The sequence below is a fragment of the Corylus avellana genome, chromosome 8, assembly GCF_965113065.1.
Source record: "Corylus avellana chromosome 8, dhCorAvel1.hap1.2, whole genome shotgun sequence".
Classification (NCBI taxonomy): Eukaryota; Viridiplantae; Streptophyta; class Magnoliopsida; order Fagales; family Betulaceae; genus Corylus; species Corylus avellana.
Genome location: NC_142497.1, coordinates 7,916,217 through 7,943,919, shown reverse-complemented (window position 1 = coordinate 7,943,919; position 27,703 = coordinate 7,916,217). Strand labels below are relative to the sequence as shown.

The window sequence follows — 27,703 nt, the reverse complement described above, 5'->3', positions numbered from 1 at the left end:
AACCTGGGCTCTGATACCAGTGTTGAGTAGTTTTGGACCTATCTCAACCCCAAAAGCTAGCTCAAGAGGTAAGGCTCTTCCTCACACTTATAAAATGACCACTAGCCCATTCTAAAATCCGATGTGGAATAGCTCCAACAAAATCGTTATGCAACAAATCTTGCAAACAATCGACAGACAAGTGTCAGGTTTGGCGTCTTCTGTAGCATTCTTCAATCTCCATCAAATAATTTCAAATTCAGAAGAAACACATCTTACCATCATTGTGGGTGCATTGCAATAAACTAGGAACACTAAACTATTTAAAAGACGCTATATGTTAGAAGAAAAATATTAGAGAAATTTCATTTCTTGTCCATTAGAGAGATGTTCTTCAGTAAATTTTATCCCAACAAGAGAGGAATCACTCCTCCTCCCAGCTTTGAATGCATTGGAGAATCATTCCCAACAAACAAGACAATTTTGGGATCATTAGAGGAAGGAGAGACTTCATGGGTTGAAAGGAGAAAAAATTTCAGGTATTTCCCCTAATTTTTCTCCCTTATGGTTCAGATTGGGATGAAGATTACCCAAATCCCTCAATTGGTGGAGGGACCAGAAAACAGCGCCCCCAGAATGCCCAGGAACAACGTCATTCCATTTAAGAGCAATGACGCAGTTTTCAGGGACTGCTTAGAAGGCATGGGCCTTCTCAGAATGACGTCGTTCCCCTCAAATGGAACGAAGCCATTTTTGTGCTTTGAGTAGGCGCCTTCCAACCCTGTCAAGAATGATGTCGTTTCAAGGCACAGCCCAAGTCTGACCCGAAGCCCAAACCAACGGACCCAAAGTGGAAAATCATAGCCCAAAAATATGTCCTCAAATCCCAAGCCCAAGACCAAAAAGAAAAAAGCCCATACCATTCAATCATTGATGGTCCAAGCACTAACCTGCCACTCGAATCCAGCAGCTGAACCAACGTAGCTGCCGACGCCACCAACCGGTCTGGTCTGGCCCTACTAAACCACTTGAATCGGCTTGTTCAATTCAAATTTGGGTTTTCTACCCATTTTCACTCATTTCAGTTCCAATTTAGCCCATTCAAAAGCCATTGAAAAAAATTATAGGAAATGTGAGAATCTTCTAACTAAAGCTTGGAGGAATGTGAATGGAGGTTTGTTGACCTTGTTGGCTGTCACCAAGGCATCCTAAGGAAGAAGAGTTCACTGTACCGAATTTGGCACAATCAGAGATCACAAGTGATAGATGTCTAAGGGGTTTATATCCTTTAAGGATTGTAAGGACTGTCGAGTAGAGCATGTGGGACCTGTGGTCGATGAGCATCCATCATTACACTCTTCCAACAAGAGGTGAACAATTCAGTCCACCGGATTCACATTTAGCATTTTATAAGGCATGTTCTGAACAATTATCAATCTAGATTAACTTATCCCGGTAATAAGTGATCTTTTAGTTATTATTTATTTATTTTGTTGATTTGTAATAATAATTAGAACCAAATTTTAATTTTTTTCTACTGGTGTATTGTAATTAAAAAATTCACAAATATTTGTAGTTATTAGTATTATTTTATTGTATTCACATTTTAAAATGACTATCAAAAGCGGTATAGATTTTTCAAAGTTTAAAGCCTTAATGAAATAAATTTTAAATGTGAAAATGACATATTTCTTATGTATTGACGTATGAGAAAACACTGTACATCTTTACAATAAGCAAGCATGTAACAAAAGACTAAAAAGATGATGAGGTCATCAATGAAAAATGCATGGAAGATGAGCCAAAGGTAAGGGCCACTCTCCTCCACAATATGAAAGATAATATCATCCATCTTTTTGAATGACAAGAAACAACTAATGATATGATGGAGGCGTTAGAGGAAAAATATGGTCCTAGGTCTGACACACACGCATACAATTGCTATTGGACAAATATAACAATGCACGTATGAGTGAGGACGACTATATAGGTGACTTTATAAATCAAATGGAACTCATTGCAAAGGAACTTACAAGTGTTGGTCACCCTGTATTAGACAAAATGCAGGTGACCACAATACTAAACCGTCTTCATCTATCATGAGAACATGTGGTGGCTTCATTAACACATAATGGGAAAGAAGTCTCCATGATTTCTCTCCATGGGAAAGAAGTCTCCATGATTTCTCTCCAATGTTACTTGGGTGTGGACTATGTTCCCAACCACAGAAAATTGATATCATTTGTTTGGAATATAGCGAAATGAAGTCACCCTAATATATTGTCGGTGAGAAAGTATATGGTAAAATGTGCGGTCAAATAGGATAACAAAACGTATATACATTAAGCCATGTCATAATTTGACGCTAATTTGTTGTTTCCACATATGAGAGTTGGTATGTGGAAAAATCATAGGTATCAAAGTAATCATGCCCAACTAAGTTTATTACCCGATGTTATAGTGTGATCAAGTGGGAGATGATGTTTCGTTCTCATTAAAAAAAAAAGAAAGTTGGAGATGATGATATATGGATGATCATACCATAACAAGTGTGGTCATCCCCAAATGGTTATTCCCATGAAATGTAATAACTTCAATGGATGTTATTACATTGAAGTGCAATACATGTTATAAAGTGCAATACAAGAGTTGTATTGCACTTTATAAAAAAGGAGTCATAAACAAATGTATGTTATTTTCTAACAAGAGTTCTTTAACTTCTTTTTCTTTGTCCTCCATAGGATTTTCACCATAACTTCCAAAAGATCAAATTATTCTATTTAGAATTCATCATATAAATATAATTGTTAATACAATGGTTATGCATGCCTAGCCCTTGATACGAGAATATACAATCAAAGATTAGAGTGGTGTATCGTTGGTAGCGATAGCACTACCTCTCAAGGGTGGATCCAAGGAGTTGAGGGTAGGCCTACCCTCAACTCTAATTTTTTTTTTTTTTTTTTTTTTTGAGAAGAGGAGGGTGATTTTGGAGATGTTTGGGGGAACCTCTATTTGAGGTGTTGGGTGTAAAATAGTGGAGAAACAGAAGTGAAGGTGAGGTGTTTGATAAAAGGTCTAAAAGAGTGAGAACAACTCTTGTACAGCCTTCTCAGAGCATTGTCAGTGTGGGCTGTGGGCTAAGCCCACACTAGTGGTGTTGCCACCAAGGGAAGAGAAACCAAGTCTAGGAACAAAGGCAAAGGCGTTAGCCAATAGGCTCTAATACCATGAAAGTTTTATGAAGAAGCTCTGTTTTGGTTAACTTTTTAAAGTAGAGGATTTCATTCTTATTAATTGTTTTAATATTTATATCGCTAACATGCATGCAAGAGAAGGAAAAAAAAATACAGCGTGCAACTCGCAAAGGCATAAATATATATATATAATTATTTTTTTTAATATTTTAAATTTATTTTATAATTTTATTCATTAAAAAAATGCCCACCCTTAATGAACATCCTGGATTCGCCACTGCTACTTTTGATGCTTAAGTTAATGAAATGATGGTCTTAAGGTGATTTAAGAGAATATATAAATAGAGATTAGGGCATACTTGTGTTGTTCTTCCTACAAGCTTATATAGATGTGGTATTTGTTTGTTTGGATGCCTAGGTAAGACAAGTATCGTCAATCAATTATTTATTTGGCTGATTGGGCCTTTGATCGTGTTGGAGATTCCTTTAACGTTCACATTCCTTATGGGGCTTAAGAGCTCCTTGCTTCACTATTTTTCCTTCGACAATTTTCTTGATCGATAGTCCTTCCTCACTTAAAAATATAGACTAATCACATCATTAACACATATATTATTATCCTTAAGAGATAGTTCAATCGGTTGGAGACCACACTTTATGAAGTGGAGGTCAATAGTTCGAATCCTCCCTCCCTCTTTTGTGTGGACATGTTAAAATATATATATATATATATATATTATTGCCTTATATGGGTTTCCTTTAGTAGCATGTGCCTTAAGCTGGATTTAACCAAATGCGCATTCTTGTTGGTGGGCCTAGCTTTGGGGACTTCTTGGTGGCCCTAAGCTTGTGACTTGGGGTTGGCAAAATGGGTTAGCTGGTCGGGTTCGGGTCGATCCGCTTGATCCACCAACCCAATAAGAATAATCCGACTTGTTTAGCCAAATAGATCAAACTGTTCAGCCTGTGAGTGACCCAACTCAACTCGCTTGACCCATTTAATAAACGGTTAACAAATGGGTCAACATGCTTGACCCCTTTTTATTATACACACATATATAATTTCATAAATGGGTCAAGCGAGTCAACTAATTTATGACCCGAAACCATTTATGTCAAACTTTAACCTTCTAATTTTGTGTTGGGTTTAATTTTTTTTGTTTAAAACAATTTTTTTTTAAACGGAAATTTTTATTTAAAAGAAACATTTTTTTTAAAAAAATTTGTTTTAGAAAACGAAAATTTTTATTTTCTTAGACGAAAATTGTTAATTTTTTTAAAACATAATTTTTTATTTTAAAAATTTATAAAAAAAAATTATATTTTTTATAACAAAAAAAATCAAAATTTTTTAATTTTTTTTCTTATACAAAGGATTTTTTTTTTTTTTTTTAAAGGTAGTTTTGTTATTGGGGAGAGTATTGACAATTTTTAGTAGTTTTAGAAGGATATTGTCACAATTAAAAGTTTGGCAAAAGCATTACCAATTAGGTAATAGTTTAAGGAGGTACGTTAACTTTCTCCTAAATAAATTTATACATAGATAATTTTTACCCCTAAAAAAAATGTACAATATTTAATTATTTTTTAAAAAGGTGTTTTGTAAAACCTATTTTATTAAAAAAATAATTTGTTTTGAAAAGTATGTTAATGATGGGAAGTAAACCTAAAAATCGGTTTAGATAATTGATTAACACTATATAAAGAGTTTTTAATGATTCGATCTCGAAATGTTTGCCAAATAGATCTCCCCACTCCTATTTTCACCATTTTCTTTCAACTCCTCCAGATTTAATCAGACCAAAGGTGCACAGACGGGATTTGAATCTACCGAATATCTTAAGAAAATTTTAGTTTCTAGAATTTCAGATTTATGTCATCTATTTTTCATCCCATATTTATTATTGTGCCAAGTGTTCCACCGTATTAGACTAATGACCATTGAACAAAAACTAAACGGTCTAAATTTAAAATTTCAAAAATTAAAATTTCCTAAAAATTTCGGTTGATCTTAATGCGCAGAGATAGCTCCGGTGGTACGGTGGTGGTAGTATGAAATTGCTCTTTTGGATCCCACTCACTGTAATCCAACCCACTGGACACGTCATCAACTGCACACGCGAAGCTAAAGTCCGGAAATAAATTTAATATTTTTCAAAATTTGTTTTTTTTATAATTTATACTGAAAGCAATAAAGCATGTTAGGGTTTAGTATAAATAGCTAAAAATTCAGAGCAATATAAAGAAAAAAATAAAAATAAAAATAAATGTCAGCACATTCAGACTCAGCAGCAGCTTCTCCTGCTAGCAGAGAATTACCGTCGACGTCATCGTCACCGTCAAATCCGATACAAATACCTCTGACATGGCCGCCCGACGGCAAGGTGGATCTGGACTGGATCCACCATCTGATGTCCGCCTTCGACTGGTCTTCCAAGAATCTCCCGCCGTCCGATTTCCCCTCGGTCCTTCCGGTCCAGGCATTCGACGGTCTGGTTCTGACCGCGTCAAAGATCCTCCACAAGGAGCCCAACTGCCTCACAATCGAGCCCGACGAAGACTCGAGCGCAGCTGCTGAGGTAGTGGTCGTCGGGGACGTTCACGGCCAGTATCATGATCTCCTCTTTCTTCTTCAGGACGCTGGCTTTCCCTCCGAAAATCGCTTCTTCGTCTTCAACGGCGATTATGTCGACCGAGGCGCTTGGGGACTCGAGACCTTTCTTCTCTTGTTGGCCTGGAAGGTATATCTATATATCTATATATGTAAATCGGAAAATATGCAAATTTTTGACATTTGGGTAGCTTTTGCTGAATGCTAGAATTATTTTCAGACGATTTTTGAAGTTTTCTGCTTCGTGTTTCTTCGTTTTTATGATTTCCTTTAGGTTGCTCTTGCTGAATGCTAGAATTATTCTTTGTGCTCATGGATTGGTTTGTAGAACAAATACATGTACGTGGTTTTCCTTTTTTAAAAAATAAAAATAAGAAATAAATAAATTTAAGTGAATTACACTAAATTTGATGACTTAGTAGTGGTATGATCAGCGTCGTATTTGATAAGGCAATTAACTTGGTTAAAATCCTGTTCCAAACTATTCAACATCCTTGCATTCTTACAAGGTATTATGTAGTAGGGCTTTCTGGCAATTTCTTTTTTGTTTGCTAAATTTCTAACTTGCATGTCTTCTTTATGTTCGTTTGAATCGTTTCTCAAAGAATCGCATACTATTTTTTTTTTTTTAAATAATGTATAAAATTTACTGTTTTTGGTTGGAAGTGTATATTTCTAGTATTTAATTGAATTGTATTCTTTGGTAGATCTTTATGCCACATAGAGTATTTCTTCTACGCGGAAATCATGAGTCCAAGTATTGCACCTCTGTTTATGGCTTTGAGAAAGAGGTGCTGACAAAGTATGGAGATAAAGGTAAGCATGTCTATCGGAAATGTTTGGGGTGCTTCGAAGGGCTTCCCTTGGCCTCTATTATAGCTGGACGTGTATATACTGCTCACGGAGGGCTTTTCCGCAGCATTCCTGTGACCCCATCAAAGAGATCAAAAGGGAAGAAGAATAGAAGGATTAGTTTCAACTCCGATCCCAAGTCTTTTACTCTTGGTTCGTTGGACGAATTGTCTAGGGCTCGAAGGTCAGTTCTTGATCCTCCCTGGGAAGGTTTGAATCTGATTCCTGGTGATGTGCTATGGTCTGATCCATCAATGACTCCCGGTCTTTCTCCGAATAAGGAGCGAGGCATTGGTCTATTGTGGGGTCCTGATTGCACAGAAGAATTCCTGAAAAATTTCAATCTAAAGGTGATATAAAAAATCTCTTATTAATCATAGAGCTGATATGGCTATCTTGTAATATCTTTTGTCCTGAGCATGGTGTATTTTGACCCATTTATAATTGCTTAATGGTAATTCGCAATATCTTATTATCATTAGTATTGTTCCTCTGTATACATGTATTGAAGTAGTTAGCATCAGTAATACTCAGCTTATACTTTCCCTTGTTGTTGGCTTAATAGTTTTCTTTTGATAGGTAAATAAACTCTCAACCATGTGAGATAGAACTTGTGACCTCACGTTCTGCCCTTTATTCTTTTGGGGGAGGAGATGCCGTTTGGTCGGAAATTGATTGGCAATTCCTTTTAATGGTTTTCTGTGGTTATGCTATTTGAAGGTTATAAATGCAAAATGTTGTTCGTGTATAAACAAACTTGTGTTTTGAAAGTGGGGCACATATAATAGCTGGTAATTGTAACTTTATAAGTAAAACCATTTGTTTAATTTCTTTGTACGTGTTTATGTTTGTATGTTGATTTATTTGCTTGTGTCAGTAATCTTTTACTCAAACTTGCAGGCATTTAAATTGTAAAACTGATATTTGGGTCATGATTTTTTGTTTTTGTCCCAGTTAATCATCAGATCGCATGAAGGCCCTGATGCAAGGGAAAAGAGGCCTGGTTTTGGAGGAATGGAGGAAGGGTACACCATAGATCATGTTGTGGAGTCTGGAAAGCTGATTACTCTGTTTAGTGCTCCAGACTACCCACAATTTCAGGTCTCTATAGGATCTTCTAATCTTGGATTTGTTGTTGCCAATTCATGCATATAGGAATATAAAATTCTTGTATGCTTTTACTTGAATATGGTTAATATCTTTTAACTTCTCATGAAGGCAGAGCGAACCTTTTATGTTCATTTGCTTAACACATTTTATATGTTGTACAATTACTGTTGTTTTCATGTAGGAATCTTGCCTGCGTAATCATCAAAATGTTTCGAGGGGGTTACAATTTGTAAACACCCGTAGAGAATAAAACATTATCTTCATGTTCCTCAATCATATCCATTTTTTGGTAGGATCATAAACGTAACTGAAGATAGACATTAATCATTGTGAACATATATATGGTGTATGTTGTCTATCTGTGTCAACATAGATTATAAAGGAACCTGGAAAACAAATGGCAGTTTTTTTGTTATATCTTGATATTCTCCTTCCTAGACTTGTCATTTGACCAGTTACATGTTATGGCATCCTTGAACATCTCGTTCATAATGAAACATTTGAATGATACAGCAGTTAGGATGAGTCCTTTCTTAATGCATTGGAAACTACTTTATAGTATGATTTCATGTTTATTTAGAAATTATAATAATAATTACTTTTGGTGAACAGTCAAGCTTGTTCCAGCTATTGCATAAATGATGAAATGTACCTTCAAAGTTTCATTGATTGGCTCAATCTAATGAAAATTCAGAGCTCTAAACATTCTTAAGTTCTGTCTGTGGTCTCATTTTGATGAACTCCTATACACAAGCACACACATATATTCATTTTGATTTAGACATCATTGATCTGGATCATTTTGACCTGAGTTAATTTTTTATTCTTATTATTCCCTCTTAAAAGATTAAACTCTGAATGTGTGTTGAATTTTTATTCTTTTGGATAGCTATAAGCAATTCCTTCCCTAAATAGGCAATGGCAGAACAAGTATGCAGCAGTAATTTGTGTTGTGATTGTTAGTGGATCATTGTAATTGGGACTTCTTTGTCTAATAATAGGTTCACAACTGTTGGCATAAGCTATAGAAACCATTCTCAAACTCTTTGCCAGACAGGAAATATCCCACTCTTAGCATTTAATATGTACATCTAGACATCACACAAAATGGCAAAAGAATGATTCTGGTACTGCCCAGTGTTTACCATCTCATTAATGGATAAGTGAAAGATTGATTAAATTTTTGGGAAGTTATATCACGACTCCGTCGTGCTTTCGAGCCTTTTGGCATCGAGACCACAGCTTCCAGTTTGATGAAATCTGGAATATTTGTAAATCAAGACCTCCGTTAGTATTTTCCGTCAAATAGATAACAGAAACAATATGAAAATACAATTATGCCCCTCATTTCATTTTTTTAATAATATTTTTAAAAAGGAAAAAAAAAAAGAAAAAGGTGACCGGGGTTGGATATTGTTACCCTGCCTAGCCATGACTGGGCACATCCTAGCCACGGCTGAGCTCATCCTAGCTACGGCCATGGCAGGGTAATAGCACCTAGCCATGCTACGGCTGTGTGGTTTAGTGCCCAGCCACAACCATGGTTGGGTGCTGTAACCAGCCACGGCCGTGGCTGGGATGTTCCCAGCCGTTGCTATCTATTTGAACAAAAAAAAAAAAATACTAATGGAGGTCTCGATTTGCAAATTATCAAAACACAGGTCTTGATATCATCAAATTGAAAACTAGGGTCTTAATATCAAAAAACGCTAAAGCATATGGGTTCGTGACATAATTTTTCAATTTATTTATTTTATTTGGTAAAAGAAAGGTAAGAACAATTGGGTCTTATGCCTGTTAGATCAGTTAGGATTGGTTAATTTTCTTTAATTTACTCCTAGAGTACTTATAAAAAAAAAAATTCTTTAATTTACTCCTAGAGTTGTTGCTTTTATTTCAAAGTTAGTGCCAATTCCAATTCATGCCAGTTTTACATTTGGGTTGCTTTGAATTCTAATAACGAAGCATGGATTTATGGCATTGTTACAGAATGTTTTCATATTTTGTAAATTAACTGGCATCAATTATTGATTAAGTCTTTTCATTTTGTTTTGAACATCATCGTTAATCTGTTTCAATGATTGTCTTGTATTCCAATGCAGGCAACAGAAGAAAGGTATAAAAATAAGGGGGCGTACATTGTTCTGGAACCCCCTAATTTTGATAATCCAAAATTTCATAGCTTTGAAGGGATTGCTCCAAGACCACAGGTATTGGGTATTACTCATTTATAGATTGGCTAAAACAAAGATAATTTTTGGGTTTAGCAAAATTGTCCTAAACATTGCAAATATGTTAGTGTATGACATATTTATTTGTTTGAGGAAAAACTACATTTATCCCCTTCTATCTACCACCCTATTTGCAATGTCTTCAATGTTTCAATTTTTGCAATGTCCCCCCAATCTACATTAGAATTGTAATGCATCTTTCTATGACATAAAATAACAAAAATAATCAGCATAAGATAAAAAAATTCGAAAAAAAAGAAGCAAAATTTTAGAAAAATACAAAAAATTCTGAAAAAAGCTAAAAATAATATTTTTATCATTTTGAGTGCTGAAGGGGGACATTGCAACCCAATGGGATTGGAGGGACATTGTAATAGTCAAAACATTGAGGGGACATTGCAAATAGGGTGATAGTTAGAGGGGTTAAATATAGCATTTCCTTTGTTTTATTATGCAAAACAGGAACTTGAATAAAATAGCTATTCCTGCATAATAGCGATTCAATCATTTGGTATGGTAAATCGGCCAAGAATAGCTATTCCTGTGATTTGTTGAATGAATGAGGATTTCTTATATGAGAAGTGGGAATAGTTATTCCTTTGTATCAGGATTGAGAATAACTTTTATAAGGTCTTGGCACAAATTAAGCCTTTTGTGCCCTCCAATGAAAGGATGACACATCAGCCTCAAACAATAAAATCAAATGTGAGCAAAACACTGGATCACTGCCAATTCTACTCTCCTCAGGCAACGTGAGAGAAATCAGCGCCCAGACCAGCTGCTGGCCAGAACTATTGCCGCTTAGGCTAGATTCTGCCCTAGGACTGCCGCCGCTCACGTCGAACGCCACCACCCACGTGGAGAGCTGCTTTGAGAAAATCCCCTTCCCCTATTTGCATTCTTCTCTAAAGAAACTCTAAATCCCAGATCTCTTCATCTTCAACCCTTCAAATAGCAACACAGTTCTCCACTCCTTCCTACACCTCCGGGCCCATATATATACCCATCCAAGCAACAGCTTGGAACACATCACAAATACTCCATGGCAGGGGTGATGCCAAGCCGTTCAAGGCATGCCCCACTCGCTCATCAATTGATGATCTTCTAGCATCTATGAGAAACGACTCAGGTATTGCTTCCTCCTCCTCCTCTCTCCCTCTCTCTCTCTCTCACACACACACACACATCGGGAGATCTGAGAATGGGGAAAAAGGGATTTTCTTAATCTTCCTGTGCGAACACGATGGTGGTAGCTGTGGGGTTCAGCCTAGGTGAAGGAGCAACGGCGGAACCTGCGGCGGTGTTCGACCTGGGCAGTGGTGGTCCTGGGGGGTGCTTGGCCTAGTCGGTGGTGGTGTTTTTTCTTCTCTCACGTTGACTGAACAGAGGTGGGAGATAATAGAACATAGATTTGGCAGTAATCCAGTGTTTTGCAAACATTTGATTTTCTTGTGATAGGCTGATGTGTCAATCTCTTAATGGAGGGCACAAAGGGCTTAGTTTATGCCAAGACCTTATAGAATTTATTCTCTTCAGGATTAGCTTATTTAAGTGAAATAAAAAAGTGTTAAATTTATAAATCTTGTAAGCTAATATGGATGAATTATGAATCAAAATAAAAGAGTATAAAAATAAATGAGACTAAAAAAATAAAAGAATAAATATAAAAAGTGGATTATTATTCTATAATGTCACTTATTCTTATCTACTGTTTATTCATGTATTATATGATATGTTCAGCATTTTCTAAACGCTCCTTAGTGTATATGATAAATCTAATGCAGGTGAATGCCTACTATAATTATGAAGATGTGATAGACTCGGATGAAGAATTGGACCTGACATCGATGGTAACTACTTCTGAAGGTTCATAATCAATTGCTGCATATGGAATTTGTAACATTTTTTGAAGCTGTACATGTATTCTCCTTGAGTTTATTGTATTTTAGCCCTATTGTAAGAGGTTTTCTTTTCCTTGCCCCTTTCAAATCTAGAATTTTGCATTAAGCTTAGACAGGGCAATTTTACAGTATGAAACTGTTTTGGCTGTTACATTCATAAAGTTTACAGTAATGGTTGGAGAGGTAATATCTTCAGTGGAATATGAGGGGGAAATACTTCTTCAGAAGATATTCCTCACCTCAAGATACCTATTTTGCTTACATTTATGTAAAATAGCTCAAGGGAGTGCTTTCTAAAATCTTGATAATTTGAATTTCCATTATTTTAAAATGCCATGTTGGACAATTTTGAAAATTAGCTGAGTTTAGGACAGTTAGCTTGCAAAAGCTGCCAGCCTAAGGTATCCCCAGATCTCATTTTTGGGACATCATCTACTTGTCCTCTCCCATAATATGTTCATGTTAGACTATCTTCAGCAATGTATGTAAAATACATAATAGAATGTGCAATTCTCTATTTTAGTTTATGCATTTTCTATACACATTCTAACATATTGCTTATTATCTTCTTTATTCTCTTTTAAATAGTACAAAAAAGAAAAAGAAAAAGAAAAAAAGAAAGTGAAAAAAGAAAAGAAAAGATCACAAAAAAGAAGAAAAGAAAAGAAGAGAAGCAAAGTTAAGTTTGAGAGCCAAAGTGGGTAGGGTTCATCAATTGTTCACCTCATTAAGTGTTAATAAGTATTTAATTGTGTTGAGTTATAGTCCACGTTGAAGTTTGTTTGTAGTAGAACTCTTTTATTATATTTTGTTATTTAAGTACTATATTGCTATAGAATAGGAATTAATCAAGTAAATTATTTAAATCTTTGTAAGAGTCGAGAACACCTTTAATTGCTCATAAAAAGTCAAGATTTCTTAAAAATCCTACCATATATAGGAGGACTAGAATTCCTCAAAAATCTTACCATATCCATTTTTCTACCTAGTTTTCGTCCGGTTATGTAAAATGAAATCGTTTTCCCCAAGCAGAACACGACTAATTTATATATGGGCAGGCCATGTTGAAGCCACCATTTTTGTAAGCCTTCTTGAAGCCGGAATTATGATATTATATGGAATATTGTGATGATTGTTCCCAAGCTACTAGCAGACCACGGTTACAAACATGGGCAAGCCATGCTCAAGCCTTAAGACCTTGTGAATATATATATAAATGCCCCATTGGCGACAGGCTTGCCCAGTTGGGTTTACATGGATGGAGACGTGCTATTTTTTTTTTTATTATTAGAGTCAAATATATGCTTAGAAGAGAAGAGCAATTCATGAGAATTAATGTTAAGCTTATTTAGGCAATTTTAGTTAATTTCAAAACCATTAGTGTTGAAGCTTTCGGTCCTAAAGCTATCATAATCTTATATTTTGTATTTGTACGAACTTAACATAAAATTTGTGGGTTGTAATTAAATAGTCTGATCCGTTTAATTAAATGAGTTTAGATCAAATTGTCATATATAATTTTATATCCATGTATCAATATAAACTCAAACGGGAAACAAACACGAATTGTCACCCTACATTTAGAGTAATTCTATTCATCACTTTCATTCCCTCAAAGCCTATGTGGCGTGGTTTCCTAATAAAAAAAAATCAATCTTTATACGCTAAATTCTATGAAAAACTTCGTTACGTAAACTTTAGGAAAAAATACAAAATTGATCAATGTGGTTTTTCTGATTTACAATTAACTCCATGTAGTATTAAAGTAAACTCAAAAAAACCTAAGGTATGTCAAAAAAATAATTTAGTTTCTACATTTGAATTCCGTTCACTTAATTAACAAATAACAAATGCCTTTCACTTACCTGTGGCCAATTGAGCTACAAAAGTTTGGATCAAATTATTCAAACAACTGTTCTTATTAGTGCTTTGATGGGATCAAACAGGTTAATCAAAGAGAAAAAGGAGACCCAGAATTTTAAGTTCATATTCCCTCCAACTGTTTCAGGATATTATTGCTTTTGTTCTTTCTCCAAACCTGACGCAGTCAATGCTTACGTGTCGCCACACAATTGATTCAGTGGGGGTGACGCGTCCCGTGATTGACTCACTTTGTCCCCTTGTCTGACAACGACCTCAGCCCCATCCTCCCCATACGACGTCGTTCTCTCACTGTCCCAACTTCCCCCCCGGCGTACTTTAGCCTACACCGGTCCCTCACTCACTCCCTCTCTCTCTCTCTCTCTGTGTATGTGTGTGCCGGCTTTTATCTTAAATTGTCAGAAGCCACCTCAATTGGAGCTCCACAGAGACAGAGAGAGAGAGAGAGAGAGAGAATGGAACTTCGAAAATCGAAATCTGGGCGATGAAAAGATTGAAAGATATGGAGGGGGCGGGGGTTTGACCTAGTTTCACTGCTTCATTGCTAGATCAACAGCCTAAAAGGTATACTTCCCACGTTTCTCATTCACGTCAATTTCTTAAGAAACTTAAGTGTAAATTGAGCTTCACTTTAGTGTAAATTTACACCAAATTAGTGTAAATTGAGCTTCTTAATGGAGCTTGTGATCTGCGGATCTCCGTTATTGCATATTATTGGCCAATTGGCTTCTTTCTCTGGTGATCTTATCCTATCTCTGCTGCATTTTGGCTTTTGTTTAACTCCTCAAATTCAAAATCCTCGTAATTTGGTACTTTCGAGCTTTACTTTCCTCTTTCACAATGTGCTGCTTACAAGATCTGCATCGTGTTAAGAATTGATTCAAGTTAATGCAACGTAATTTGTGTTGCTCAAGAATTCTGGTTTGTTTTAAAGTATGTGTATTTTAGGTGTTTTTTTATTTTTATTTTTAAGTCTTTTTCCAGGGGTTAAGATATGAGGGGGTCATTTGGAACTTGGAGGGGTTGGTGCTTATGACACATCCGAATTTGTTGAAGTGGAGGTGCGAAGGGCTTTGATTTGGAGGTTAACATCGGGAGGTTGGTGACATGAAAATGACGAATTCCGTGTCTTTTCAGTTTTGCAAAGTCTAAGGTTTTATGCGAGCGCATTGTCGATTATAAGATTCTTTAATTTGGTGTGGGTTGGGCTGTCGTTTTCCATGTTCATTTCTTTTTCCAGTTACCCAATCTCATTTTCTTTTGTGTCCGAGATGCTGTCTAAACCAATGTTTTTGAATCTTGACTAAAGCCACAATTTTTTGGGGACTGGTACGAGTTAGGGAAATCTAAACCACTAAAAATCAAGAGATGTTTAGCTTTTGTTTGAGGCGGTGTTTAATATAAACAAGGATAAGTTTATAATTGGCCATGGAAACGCAAACAAGAATGAAGATGATGTACAGAAGTACAATGTGGGCGAAAATTTTGACATTGAGAAGTGGAAAGGTGTATGTTACATAACATGCCTATGCCCAAGACTTTCTAATAGGTGAGCAAGTAAGAGGGTCTGTTAAGAATAATCCCACTTTGATTGGGTGTGGTTTAAACTTTTGGATTTGAGCCCATCAGGTATCTCAATTTCGCACTTTTTTCTGCTCTTCCACTATGCGGGTCAATTATTTTAACCACTCATATGTGAATAATTCAATCTCTACAGTGAGCACTCTGTTGTGCAAAATCTATGCTTAGTGTGACATGGAGATAACTTATGATGAGTTTTGATACATGGAGATTCGTTCTAGGTGTACTCACATTCTATGTATGTTTGTCAACTTTCACAAGCATATGGCCTTACATCATTTTAATTTTTGCCAATGCAGAATTCAGTCCCTAATCATTCAGGAATCACTCCAATCCAAACCTAGTCCTAGAAATGTCTAAGAGCACTAGCAGCAGCTTCCCAACCATTTTCCTTAAATGTAGGGAACAAAATTACTTTTTGCTTCCTTATAAAAAAAACACATCACAATATATTTCCTTATATTTTCTTATATCAATTAAATACTCTTTCTTTACTCTTATTTTATTATTTTTTTCTCTTTCATATGTAGGAAAAATAAATGTAGACATGGGGACATGTGAAGGAGAGAGGAGAGAGAACATTTTTTACAATATAATAAAGCATTGGGTAGCTACAGTGTTTCCCAATGCATTGGGAAACACTGTAGCTACCCAAGGGTGCTGGTTAAACTTAGGGAAGCTGATGTGGGTGTGTTTTTGTGGTTTTTATGAAATTTTCCCTAAATTTAGGGAAGGGAATGAGGTATAGGGAAGCTGTTGCTAGTGCTCTAAGTAGTTCTCATCAGCCCTGCAAGGAAAGTATTCGTCGCCTTTGCAGCTTAGAGTTGTTTCACATGTTCATGCTAGGCACTTAAATTGCAAGTTGATATCATCAAGACTCACTCAAGTGCATCAAAGTTTCAAGAAGGTTGTTTTCCATTTCCTGTTCCAGCACACTTGGCTGGTTGCCAGGGCACACTGAACGTGATATTCTTAGGCCCCTCAAGGCCAAATTGCAAACTCTGAGCTTTCTCACGGTTGCTTGTGACTTCATTAATTATCCAGGCGATGCCAACTTGACGAAAGGCAGTTACCTAGGCAAACATTTAGACTATATTTTAATTAGTGTCCATCTAACCAAGCTACTTTCATATTAACATAAATAATCATTTTTTTATTTGGAACATTTACTGAAAATTGACATATGAAGGGATGGTTCCTCATCATTGAGCTAGTTAATTGCTTCAACGCATATGATCTACTGAAGCCACTCCAATTGAGAAAGCTCAACTATATCCAAGATGGGGCATGCTGCTTAAATTGCAAGAAGTTATTTTCTTGGGAATGTTGCTTCTGTTGTTCAGAAGATGGTGATGTTGAACCTGCTGTGTTCATACTAAGTTGACCCTTCTTTTGTCATGATGCTGTTCAAAATATAGATTGTACTTTATATGGGTTGTCATACTGATGCAATGCACGTGATACTGTTTGATTTTTATGATCCCAATTTCTGTGCTGTTTAATTCTTAATTTTTGAAATCACGACCAGGCGTGAGAGACTCAGGCTATTGGGTTTAATTACCAAGTATAAAGCTCAAATGCCTTAAATAAAAACACTATGGCTTCATACCTCATATGGATAAACTTTAGCTGTATCTCACATTATATATATTTGATAGTATTTATGGCAAGGGATAATCTTCTCAGTGGCATGTTTCATCAAATGAGTGTGATGCTATTAAGAAGTTAAATTGTCTGTCCTCTTGCGAAACATTTTTTCTCTGTTTTTTTATTTTTTTATTTTTTAAATTTGCTGTAAGTAAGCTATGTACTGGCGGCTAATAATTTGCTCTTGCAGGTCCGTATTTGGTTGAGCTAAAGTAACCGAGGCCATGGGTGTCGCCGGAAAATGGATTAAAGCATTGGTTGGTTTGAAGAAATCAGAAAAGTCAGAGTCTTCAGAGAAGGATGAAAATGTGGGTATTTTTTAAAACCGTTCATTATTCAATTTTCCATATTCTCAACGTTTAGTTCTGGTTGAAAATTCTGTACTTGTGGGCCTGTTGTTGAAGTTGCATTTGTTGTTACTAGTTACTCTTATATCTTGCTTGCTTAAGATAAAATATTTTATCATATGTTTGGCAGCAAATTCTGTGCTAATTAGTGCTCCTGACCTGACCCCAATTTTTCTCTATCTTCTTTCCCTTATAAAATTTGCTAGAGTGGTTTTATCTTGTCCATAAATATGAGATGAATTCCTTGGCGCTTATTTTATTTGTTTTTGGAAATTTAGCTCATGTCTTGTTAGTTAACTACATGACTCAGAATTATTAAGTGCTGGAGCAGAAAACAGTCGTTCGAATATCTACAAACATAAAGCCTGGAAATTTTGTGGAAAGGACTTTTATAGTCCATTTTAAGCAATCCTTTCTAATTACTTATTCCTATGTGGTTTTATGTGTAAAAAAAAATGGGGAGTCAGTGGACCATCTTCTTCTTCATCGTGAGGTTACTTGTGTCATTTGGAATTTTTTCTTCAAATGTTTTGGGTTGTATTGGGTTATGCCTAGATGAGTAGTCAATTTGTTTGCTTGTTGGTGGATTGCTAGTAGTACTCGGAGTGTTGTTGTTTGGAAGATGGTGCTTTTGTGCCTTTTATGGTGTCTTTGGCGGGAAAAGAATGATAGGTGTTTTGAGAACTACAAGAGGACCTTGGAGAAGTTGAAATCTTTTTTCTTCAACACTTCGTATTTGTGGACATCTGCTTATGTTTCTTCCTTCGTGATAGTTTTCATGATTTTCTTGCTCTTTTTGACCATACTTTCTTGGTGGCTTCTCTTGTATACTTCCTATATATTTGGGAGCGCCTTACACTTTTAATGATATTTCGATTATTTATCAAAAAAAAACTTATTCCTATAGTATTTATGTTAGATCAAATGTGAAGTTAACAAACCAGAGCAGTCAGAGAAACATGTAGTGGTGTTCTATTTTTTTTTTTTTTTTTTTTTCAGGTTTCTTTTACCTACATGGATTATATAAATCCATCCGTTTAATGATTATTTCATTTTAAGTGTTTTGCTGCAAATCTTCTATTCTGTGGTTACCTTGAAGTATTTGACATTTTTTAGCTTTATTTTATTTGGTATTACTTGGTCAGCACCAAATCTTGTGGTTAGGGGCATATCCTTGACATTTTTATGGCATATATGAAATAAATGGCAATGATTTGTCAATGAGCTGTAGCTCAATAGCACCTCTTCCCTTCATAAGAATGAGGTAAAAAGTGAGGTCGTGGGTTTAAGACCACCGGTTGCATGTGTGACTTACCAATCAAATGAAAAAAAAAAAAAAAAAAAGGTTTTAAAAATAACTTGCCAGTCATTGCAGAATAGGGCCTTGTCTGCAGAGCTAGCCTATATCATGCTTGCTAGTATAGAAAAATTGTTGGAATTTTGCTGTTGTATTCTAAAATGGTTTATTTTCTGATATCATGTGATTTCAATGGTGCATAAACAACTAGGAAACCTACAAAACATACAGAGTGAAGTAAAATGGTTCATAGTTAATCTTATTGACATGTTAATTTTTTGTTCTTTACCCATGACAGAGAACAGCTGCTAGCAAGTCTAGGCACCGGAGAAAACATTCTGTTGAGATAGATGATAAAATTCAATATGAATTCGATCACGATACTGCCCCACCAGTTGGAGATTCCAGTATTCAATCAAACCTTGACACTGCTGGCTCCAATTCCAATTCACTTCAAGCACCGGATGCAGCTTATAATCAGCAAATTGTGAGAGAAGAATGGGCTGCAACGCGTATCCAAACTGCTTTTCGTGGATTTCTGGTATTGCCATACATATATACTCTAGATCCAGGATCCTGTTTCTAAGCACCCTTCTGTTGCAATTGTCTTGTTGAACTTCATTTGTGTAGTTGTCTTAAATTACGGGGTCCCCTGCCATTTTATAAATCTTGTCTTACTAAGTTGAATTGATGAGGTAGTATTTAATACTTGTTCTTTATATATACATATTACAGAGTTGGATGAAAATATAGAGATACACAAGTCTGGGAGAAATAGGAACCTTGACTTATTTGCATGATTTTTTCAATTTTATACACAGAGGTCTACTTTTGTGGAAAAAGCAACAATAATAGGGTAACTGTCATAAGGCACTGCCCCTTCAAGATTAATATGGCTTCGTTATTTTCTATTTGAAATAGAGAAAAGAAATATATGTATAGTAACTGGTTTTGTAATTTGACAACTAATTCCCTACCTAGAGCTTCAACTTGTTTTGACCAAGCAGCTGAATGCATTTCCTTATTGATATCACTCTATTTTATGTCGGACAATATTTGGAATGTAGGACTGCTGTAATGACTTGAGGCAGAATAAATGAAGATATAAATATGGTTTGGTTATTTGTTATGCAATCATCAGCTGCTTGATAGATTAGAAGACATATCAAGCAAAATGAAAACTTTAAACAGAAGAACATGGTGTGGCTGCAGTAGTTGTAAAATTTTATTTTTATTTTTTTCTGTTATATGATCTCTGCTACCAAGTGGTGCATTAATGGGTTTTTCTTTTTCCTGGGAGAAAGAGAAAGAAGAGACATGTCGTTTGATTGAGGAGATCTGTTGTTATGAATTGTGGATCCAGAAACTAATTGAAAGGGGGAAAAAGAAAAATTGTCTGGAAATTTTCATTAAAATTAAAAGGTGAATTGCATAGACAAGGTCTGGAAGTAGAATATTTAATTGAAATAAAATGTGAATTGCAGAGACAACGTTTGAACTTAGGACCTTTGCTCTAATACTATGATACCATGTTAAATTACCACCTATCCCAAAAACTTAAATTGATAAAAAATTGTTGATATAGTCATTTCATTAATATTCTAAAATCTTGTTTACTTTCCTGATGCTGTTTGTATTTATCATGGAGTAACATACATTATTGACCTCCATTTAGCCTGTTAAAATGATTTTTTATTTTTTTAATTATCTTTTAGAAGCATTTTCAGCCGAACTATTGTGATCAAATTGAAAATGTTTTCTGATATGCATCAGGCTAGGAGAGCTTTACGAGCTTTGAAAGGATTGGTAAGACTTCAAGCCCTTGTTAGGGGCCATGCTGTGAGAAAACAAGCTGCAATAACTCTCCGCTGTATGCAAGCTTTGGTGAGAGTTCAGGCTCGTGTCCGGGCTAGGCGTGTTCGTCTAGCACTGGAAAGTCAAACAGAACAACAGAAACTTCAGCAACAACTTGTAAATGAGGCTCATGTTCGAGAAATAGAAGTAAGCAACTTCAGATACTTTCATTCAGATGTAATCTTACTTTTGAATTTTAATTAATAATGAAATCTACATCTCAGTAACAGAGGTTGTGAAGTTCATATCTTCACCAGGACAATTCAGTTATGCCTTCGGGTTAAACTGTTTGACCTACGAGCTGTGCCCTTCTTTTGGGTTTATGAAATGTTGACCTGAATATTTGCTTACTAAAAAAGGAAAAACACAAACTTCTCTCAACATTAACTGATAAGCTTGATCTCAATATATTTCTTGACTGATTAAATGATTAACCGAAGTCTTCAAACTGAAAATTCTTCAATATCAACCTCATACCTAGACAAGAAAATACAGGGCATCAACACAGCCATGTAAAGACATCAGTTAATGGCCATGCACATGTAAAGTACAAAGATGTATGTGCCATGTAAAGATTGAGTTTCATGCTTGACTTGGGTTAAGAATAAGTGCTGCACTTCCATTAATTGAGCATCTAACTCTACTCATGGAGCATAGATGGACCGAAGCTCATGCATTGAGAAGGTGGAATGATATTTTCGTCTTGTAGGCAATTAAGTTAAACATGTGGGGGCCTAGCATCCATGTGGTTTAAAGAAAAGGTTGAGCACCTTTTCAGGAGCATACCCCTTGTAGACTTTTCTTTTGAAAGTTGCATGAGAATGACCTTTATATGCCGGTTCCTTCATGAAAACTAGGGCCCCGTTTGGTTCGCGTAATAGGTATTCTATTAGGAAAATGAATAGCTATTACTAGGAGTAGACAAAAGTGGAATTGAATAGTTATTCCTATTCCTTAGTTTGGTAAAACATGTGTATTCTAATTGGTGTTGAACCAAAATTACCAAAAATCCCACCCATAAAAAACTCAAATTTAAAAATAAAATAAAAAAAATGAAAAAACCTTGAATTGCATTGGGTGGCTGGCCACCCCCTGCAATTCAAGGTTTTTATTTTTTTTTTAATTTTTTTTTAATAAAAAAGAATTTAAGGGTTAAAAGAAACTTTTGAAAAAAAGTTGGTTTTTTTGGAAAAAAGTTGTCAATTCCTTCAGGAATAGCTATTCCTTTAATTTTTTTAGAGGAATAGCTATTCCTTTGTGTAAGAGATTAGTTATTCCTACGTGAATAATTATTCCTAGGAATAAACCCTTACCAAACAAAAGAATAGGTATTCCGTTCTTGGGGTCTATTCCGCAAATCAAACGGGGCCTAGATATATTCCATGAAACCATATAGGCCGAAAAATCATGGTAGCCTATTTCCTAGATGGGTGAGGCCAAATGACTGATTGATAAGTTATAGCTTGGTATTTGAGAGTTCATAAAATGTGCAATATCAACTTCATAGTTTGCATGGAGCACTTGGCTTATTCATAATGGCCATGCATGCATGAGAGGCATTTGGCTTTATAGAAGTTGCTTCAACTGATAAATGGAATCTGTTACAAAGATAAATATGGGTTTTATTGCGTTTTTGGAAGTTGAAAAGTGAAAACGGCCCCCAGAAATACTATAAAAGAGATGGTAGTTCACAGAAAAGGAGGTCTATTTTCAACGGCCAGAAAATTATCAACATGTAGTTCATCCTAGTGTAGTAGTATCTTCTAAGTGCAAATTCTAATTCGATGCAAATTATCTTTTCTTTTATAAGTGATTAAAATTTCATTAAAAAGCGCAAAAGGCGCATTTCAGGTATAGAGGAAGTATACAAGAGAAAAACCTAACTAGAAAGAAAAAAAAAAAGGTCAAGAAAATCATAAAAACGAAGCAAAGCAGGAAAGTCTACAGAAACTATGTCACTGTGGCTATTTTGGATTTGGTTCTTATTGTGGATGAAGCTAATTTAGGCTGGCATCATTCACTGCTTTTTGTGCGTGGCCACTTCATTCCCTCCCACTTTATACTCTTCTTTGCATCTGGTTTGGCTTATCAAGATTCTCCTGGCTTTAGTAGATGATCTTTCTAGGTTGGCACAATGAGGCATTCAGCTTCAAGGATGGAGGCTATGGACACGATACTTTCTGCTGCATACATCATCCCTACACATCTGTGATGTTTTTGGGGCCCACTTGTTATGTCAGTCAACTCTGTTGTGGACCTCGTTGCATAGAAATCCCAATTGTTTCCACATAACATTTTCAAATACGACACCCCTGCTACAGTAACTGGGAAAGGGTTTTGACATGTAATTAACTGTATATACCATAATGATCTGAAAGATATTATATCACGACATTGTATTCATTGTTTTACATCACTATCATTTGACAACTTGTTATTGAAACATGGTATATGTTTAATTTCCAAACTTATTTTCCAATAGAAGCTCTGATTTTGTTTAGCCCATCTAGAGCATTACGTGACACTTCTCACTGTGATGCAGGAAGGATGGTGTGATAGTGTGGGATCGGTAGAACAAATTCAAGCCAAATTGTTAAAGAGGCAGGAGGCTGCAGCTAAGCGGGAGAGAGCCATGGCATATGCGTTGGCTCATCAGGTAATGTATTATAACCTTTTGTTGGGTTACAAAGCCGCAAGTTCTACTTCAAGTTTAATTACTTTCATAAAAGGAACTAGATATTGGAAGCATGGTCCATAGTGAGAAAGATGAACATCAAAATGAAAAGCCAGGATGAACTTACATGTCAGGGCATGGACATCTGAACTTGGCCTATAATGTCTTCTATAGACTTTGGGTGTCAACTTAGGATTTTGATCCGGAATATGATATTAGAGTCTTATAATATTAAAATTTTCTTAATATGCCGTGTCTCCTGAAGTTGTGGCATATTCATGAACCTTAGCTTTTATTAATTGTTCAAATTTAACCAAAATTTCAAGTTACATTGTCCATATTTGAAGCTTTGTCTGAGGTTTTTAAGTTTGCCCATATATTGTACTGTGGAGTACACTTGTTATCCCTAGCCATAAACCCCAAAGTTGATTGTCGCATCTGTGTATATGTTCCAGGCTTTTATAACATTTCATTCTTGCTGCATGGATAAATCTTATTTGGTTGAATGCTATAGGGTCCTTGCAAAATAAAGGGCAAATTGAGGTGTCACTGCCCTTCAATACTTATACCTCTGCGCATTCAATTACTATTTTTGTGCTTGGAAATAGGCACTGCTTGGATATTTCACCTTAGAAGTTTGATTTCCAATTTGTAAATAGATTTTATTTTATTTTAGAGAGGACATATCCAATACTTCTTGGGCACTCCTCAGGGATAGAATTTGCCTTTCTAGTTTAAAGAATTAGAGTTCTAAGAATAAAACATTAGGGTTAGGACATATGTATTGATCGAGTTGTTATAGATTATACCTTCTTCCTTGATGTATATATTAGGTATGCTTGCTTGACTGGGATATTTGATATACACAGAGAAATCCCCCTCCGGTGTATTTGTGTGCATCACTGTGTGTACTATATAATCCTTTCTTTTGGAGATATTAGTTGACCTTACAGGCGTACATATAAGATCTATTTCTATTCCTGCAGTGGCAGGCTGGATCAAGGCTGCAGGCTGCTCCTTCTGGGTTTGAACCAGATAAAAGCAGCTGGGGTTGGAACTGGTTGGAAAGATGGATGGCTGTCCGTCCTTGGGAGAACCGCCTTCTTGACATCAATCTCAGAGATGGAGTGATGGTAAATGAAAATGGATCTAGTGAGGGCAAGAATGGAACCAAATCCCACTTAAAATCTGCTGGCAAGAAACCAATTGCATCAAATCTTCAGTCGAACCTTTCAAGTCAGAAAATGGGGCCCTCTCATTCTGATGGCTGTGGTTCTTCACCCAGTAACTCAGCAGGGATGCAAGAGGCACCCAATACGCTGCTTGCCAAACCCAAACCCAAGGATGATCCAGTTGATGAAGCTAGCTCGAGGCCTGGAATTGGTCTGAGATCCCACAGCAATCCAAAAGAGAGATCCACTCAACCAGATAAACAGGCAAAGAAGCGATTGTCTCTACCTAACAGTGGTGAGTTCCCTCTCTCTCTCTCTCTATATATATATATATATCTCTTCCCGTTCACGTGCATGTGGCCATTCTAAATTCTGGGTGCTTCTTACATCCTTTGAAAAACATGTAGCCTTGTCGGAGTTAGAGCTAGGCTGACAATTTTGTACATAAAAGATAAACTGAATATGAATCCAACATGAAATTAGCGAGCAGGATATGGTTTGGTATAATCGGATTTGGGTCATCCCAGGTCAACCCATCTAACCAATGAATGACCGTTTGACCCATATAATTATAATTTTTTTTTTCTTTTACAATAATAAAATAAAACCCTAATGGGTTGGCGGGTCAAACGGGTCATTCATTTATTTGAATTAGTTTTCAAATAATGGGTTGTTTTTAGGTCAACCCAACACAACCTGTTTATTAAATGAGTTATGCTAGTCGGGTTAGCTCATTACAACACGACCGGTTTATCAAACGGTTCATGTTGTGTCACCTGCTCATTTAAATGGGTCGTGTCAGGCTTAAAGGTCTGACTTGATGAACTAACTAGACCGTGTCAGGGTTAACCATTTACAGGTTGACGGGTCGGTCGATTGGACCCAACAACCCAAATTGGGCCATGCTTTCTTTCTTCCAGCACTTTTTTCTGCAGTTCATTTATTTGGTTTTTTCTTTTCCTCTCAATTTGGTGGTATGAGTTTAGGGGGAGGTGTTGGGGTTCAATCAGTGAGGCATCCTAATAGAACTGCTGTGAAAGGGACACCCAGCAATCAGAAGGCCATCAAGGATAAATCAAAGCTTAATGGAAGAGGGGACTCAAACTCCACAAAATCTGTCCCACAGCCGCAGGCCATTGATCTGTAGCCTCCAAAATCCCACACGAAAGATATATCCTACTCAGCCTACTCTTGATTTAGGCGCGCTGCCGTTTCAGGCTGTACATATGTTGCCATGTGGATAGGGCTTGCAACGGCCACGCTTTCGGTTCTTGTCATTGAAACTCTGAGGTGGATTGTAAAGGAGATTGGGGTTTTGGATTGTGAGAGGGGGAATAAGATAATTAGGGGTTTGATATTGTAATCATTCAGGTGTATTGTTATCAATTATGTAATCATGCGGTATTTATTTTCAAACATGCCTTGTTTAAAGCAGTTGGCTTTCATATATTATTGTCATTCTTAGATTTCTTCCTCCCTTTGCTTCTTGAAGATTCCACTGTTCTTGTGATGATACCCATGAAAAAAATTCCGCAAGTATCTTATTGGATTTACAGTATTCAAGTTCTTAGTAAAATTTCCATATATTTTTTTTTAACTCTAAATATATAATTTCTGTTAAGGAACTTATGATCAAGAATGAAGAAAGTATGCTTATTTTTACTGCAAGGGAATATATACTCATCTCTTCTCTCTCCAACTCTCCTATACCATGGTGTTAATGTGGCAGTATCCATCATTATTGAACGTTCAATTGTTCCTATCGTTTGATTGTTATGCCCTAGAATGTGTTTTTTTCCCATTTCAAACTATCAAAACTTATTCTATCCCTTACCCATGACTCCTAGAGATATCTCCCTTAAACAACGAAGAAAATGCTCTAAGGTGTCGAAAGGTATGTATGTTTAACACTGCTTTAAGGTTGAAGGGAAAGCTAGTCTTAGGTCCTAACTTTCTTCCCATAGTCACATGACTCACATCTCCCTTAAACGACCAAGAAAATGCTCTAAGGGGTTGAAAGGTATGTATGTTTAGCATTGCTCCAAGGTTGAAAGGAAAGCTAGTCTTTAAGCTTCTCTACTTAAAAGACTCATTTTTAAACCATTACATAAAGAAAGACAACTAGCATGCAATTTAACACATAAAACACAGATTAAACACGAGGAATACACATAATTTAGGGCTAGGCTAAGCTTTATACCTCAAAGGTGAGAGCTTTCCTAGTCCTAAGTGCATAAACCTCAAGTGAGGACCTCTCGTTTTCTCTCTAGGGGCTAGTATCAGAAAAGTGACGAAATAAGAATCTAGTATTTTTCCTACCCTTTTAAATAAACACCTTTCCACATGCTTGTATTAAAAATGTCAAGTTTCAAATGCATTTAGATGGTCACCGATCAATCATTTTAAAGCAACTATATATCTAGAAAAAATTATATTATTTTTACGAGCTTAAAACGGTGATTTGTAAAATATTTACCACATGTTTGAGTAGGGTGTTACAATGCCTGACTCTACCGATTTGTCACTTTTACCTTTAGTACTCTACTATACCAACAAATATATTATAGGCTCCATTTGTTTTTGGATAAGATAAAGTTGGGAAAAATATTTTATGCATATTGAATATTGTATTTTTCCTTCTTTTTTCAGGTTGGAAAGCAAAATGAGCTTATCAGTATGTACCATCTCCCATGCAAACCCCCAAAATATGCATAACTCCTGTCATGGGCTGTCTATTGTCATAATTGGCTTCAATCTCACCCTTTTGGGCTTTCCTATTTCCTTAGCAAATAAGCATGTCTCCACCAACACTCTTATGCCTCCTCATCTATTGGATTCCAATCCTCACCACTCCTTTTTTTAATCCCCTACTCCCTTACACCACATGCTATATACAACTTCTTTTTTGTTTTTTGTTTTTTACTTCACAAATCGTTTAAAACACCTAAAATCTGGTAGATCCACCAAATAAGATTCTCATAACTTAGAATTAAATAAATAAATTCTCTCACGACTGAGAGACATACATCACACCCGTTAATTTTCTGCATGTATAAGAAACAGATCAGATCAAAATTTGAAAAAATATTATGACAAATTGATGATCCCGGAAAATCAAAATCTCTATCTTCTTGTATTGCAGTTAGTTATAGTAAAAGAGTATTATTATCTTTTCACTTTTTTAAGGAATAAAAATATTCGTTCACTATAACTAACTGAATATTTTTCGATTTAAATAAACAAGAGAGAATTCTAATTTAGTAATTCCCTTGCACTCCACGTCACATTATTATCAACTTATTGACAATGCACCAACCATATTAATGCCCATAAACTAAGAATTTAACATCCAAGATCCAATTAAAAAAA

At 35.9% G+C, this 27,703-nt stretch overlaps 2 protein-coding genes across 4 annotated transcripts; both read left to right on the top strand.

Moving 5' to 3' along the window:
• The first annotated feature begins 5,405 nt into the window (after window positions 1–5,405).
• PP7 (serine/threonine phosphatase 7) lies at window positions 5,406–12,212 on the top strand. 2 transcript variants are annotated; one of them, XM_059574313.2, is made up of 5 exons: window positions 5,406–5,917; window positions 6,495–6,989; window positions 7,594–7,740; window positions 9,852–9,959; window positions 11,765–12,212. In XM_059574313.2, exons 1-5 carry the CDS (start codon window positions 5,444–5,446, stop codon window positions 11,852–11,854), a joined length of 1,314 nt encoding a protein of 437 aa, XP_059430296.1. In that variant the 5' UTR covers window positions 5,406–5,443; the 3' UTR covers window positions 11,855–12,212. The 2 variants fall into 2 exon arrangements, with proteins under 2 accessions (XP_059430296.1, XP_059430297.1); XM_059574314.2 differs by having other exon boundaries at window positions 11,742–11,830.
• Window positions 12,213–14,059: 1,847 nt separating this feature from the next.
• Window positions 14,060–25,811, top strand: IQD5 (IQ-domain 5). Of its 2 annotated transcripts, none has more exons than XM_059574694.2 (7): window positions 14,060–14,326; window positions 17,181–17,298; window positions 18,933–19,175; window positions 20,408–20,635; window positions 23,031–23,144; window positions 24,149–24,629; window positions 25,321–25,811. In XM_059574694.2, the coding sequence occupies exons 2-7, from the start codon at window positions 17,215–17,217 to the stop codon at window positions 25,479–25,481; spliced, it is 1,311 nt and encodes a 436-aa protein (XP_059430677.1). In that variant the 5' UTR covers window positions 14,060–14,326; window positions 17,181–17,214; the 3' UTR covers window positions 25,482–25,811. The 2 variants fall into 2 exon arrangements, with proteins under 2 accessions (XP_059430677.1, XP_059430678.1); XM_059574695.2 differs by lacking the exon at window positions 14,060–14,326 and adding an exon at window positions 14,765–14,860.
• Window positions 25,812–27,703: the final 1,892 nt, after the last annotated feature.

Excerpts from the sequence above, each read along its gene's own strand:
- PP7 (XM_059574313.2), top strand. The coding sequence starts at position 5,444 with ATGTCAGCACATTCAGACTCAGCAGCAGCTTCTCCTGCTAGCAGAGAA. Across the intron at positions 5,918-6,494 it reads TTCTCTTGTTGGCCTGGAAG|ATCTTTATGCCACATAGAGT; the intron begins GTATATCTATAT and ends ATTCTTTGGTAG. Across the intron at positions 7,741-9,851 it reads CAGACTACCCACAATTTCAG|GCAACAGAAGAAAGGTATAA; the intron begins GTCTCTATAGGA and ends ATTCCAATGCAG.
- IQD5 (XM_059574694.2), top strand. The coding sequence starts at position 17,215 with ATGGGTGTCGCCGGAAAATGGATTAAAGCATTGGTTGGTTTGAAGAAA. Across the intron at positions 17,299-18,932 it reads CTTCAGAGAAGGATGAAAAT|AGAACAGCTGCTAGCAAGTC; the intron begins GTGGGTATTTTT and ends TACCCATGACAG. Across the intron at positions 24,630-25,320 it reads ATTGTCTCTACCTAACAGTG|GGGGAGGTGTTGGGGTTCAA; the intron begins GTGAGTTCCCTC and ends GTATGAGTTTAG.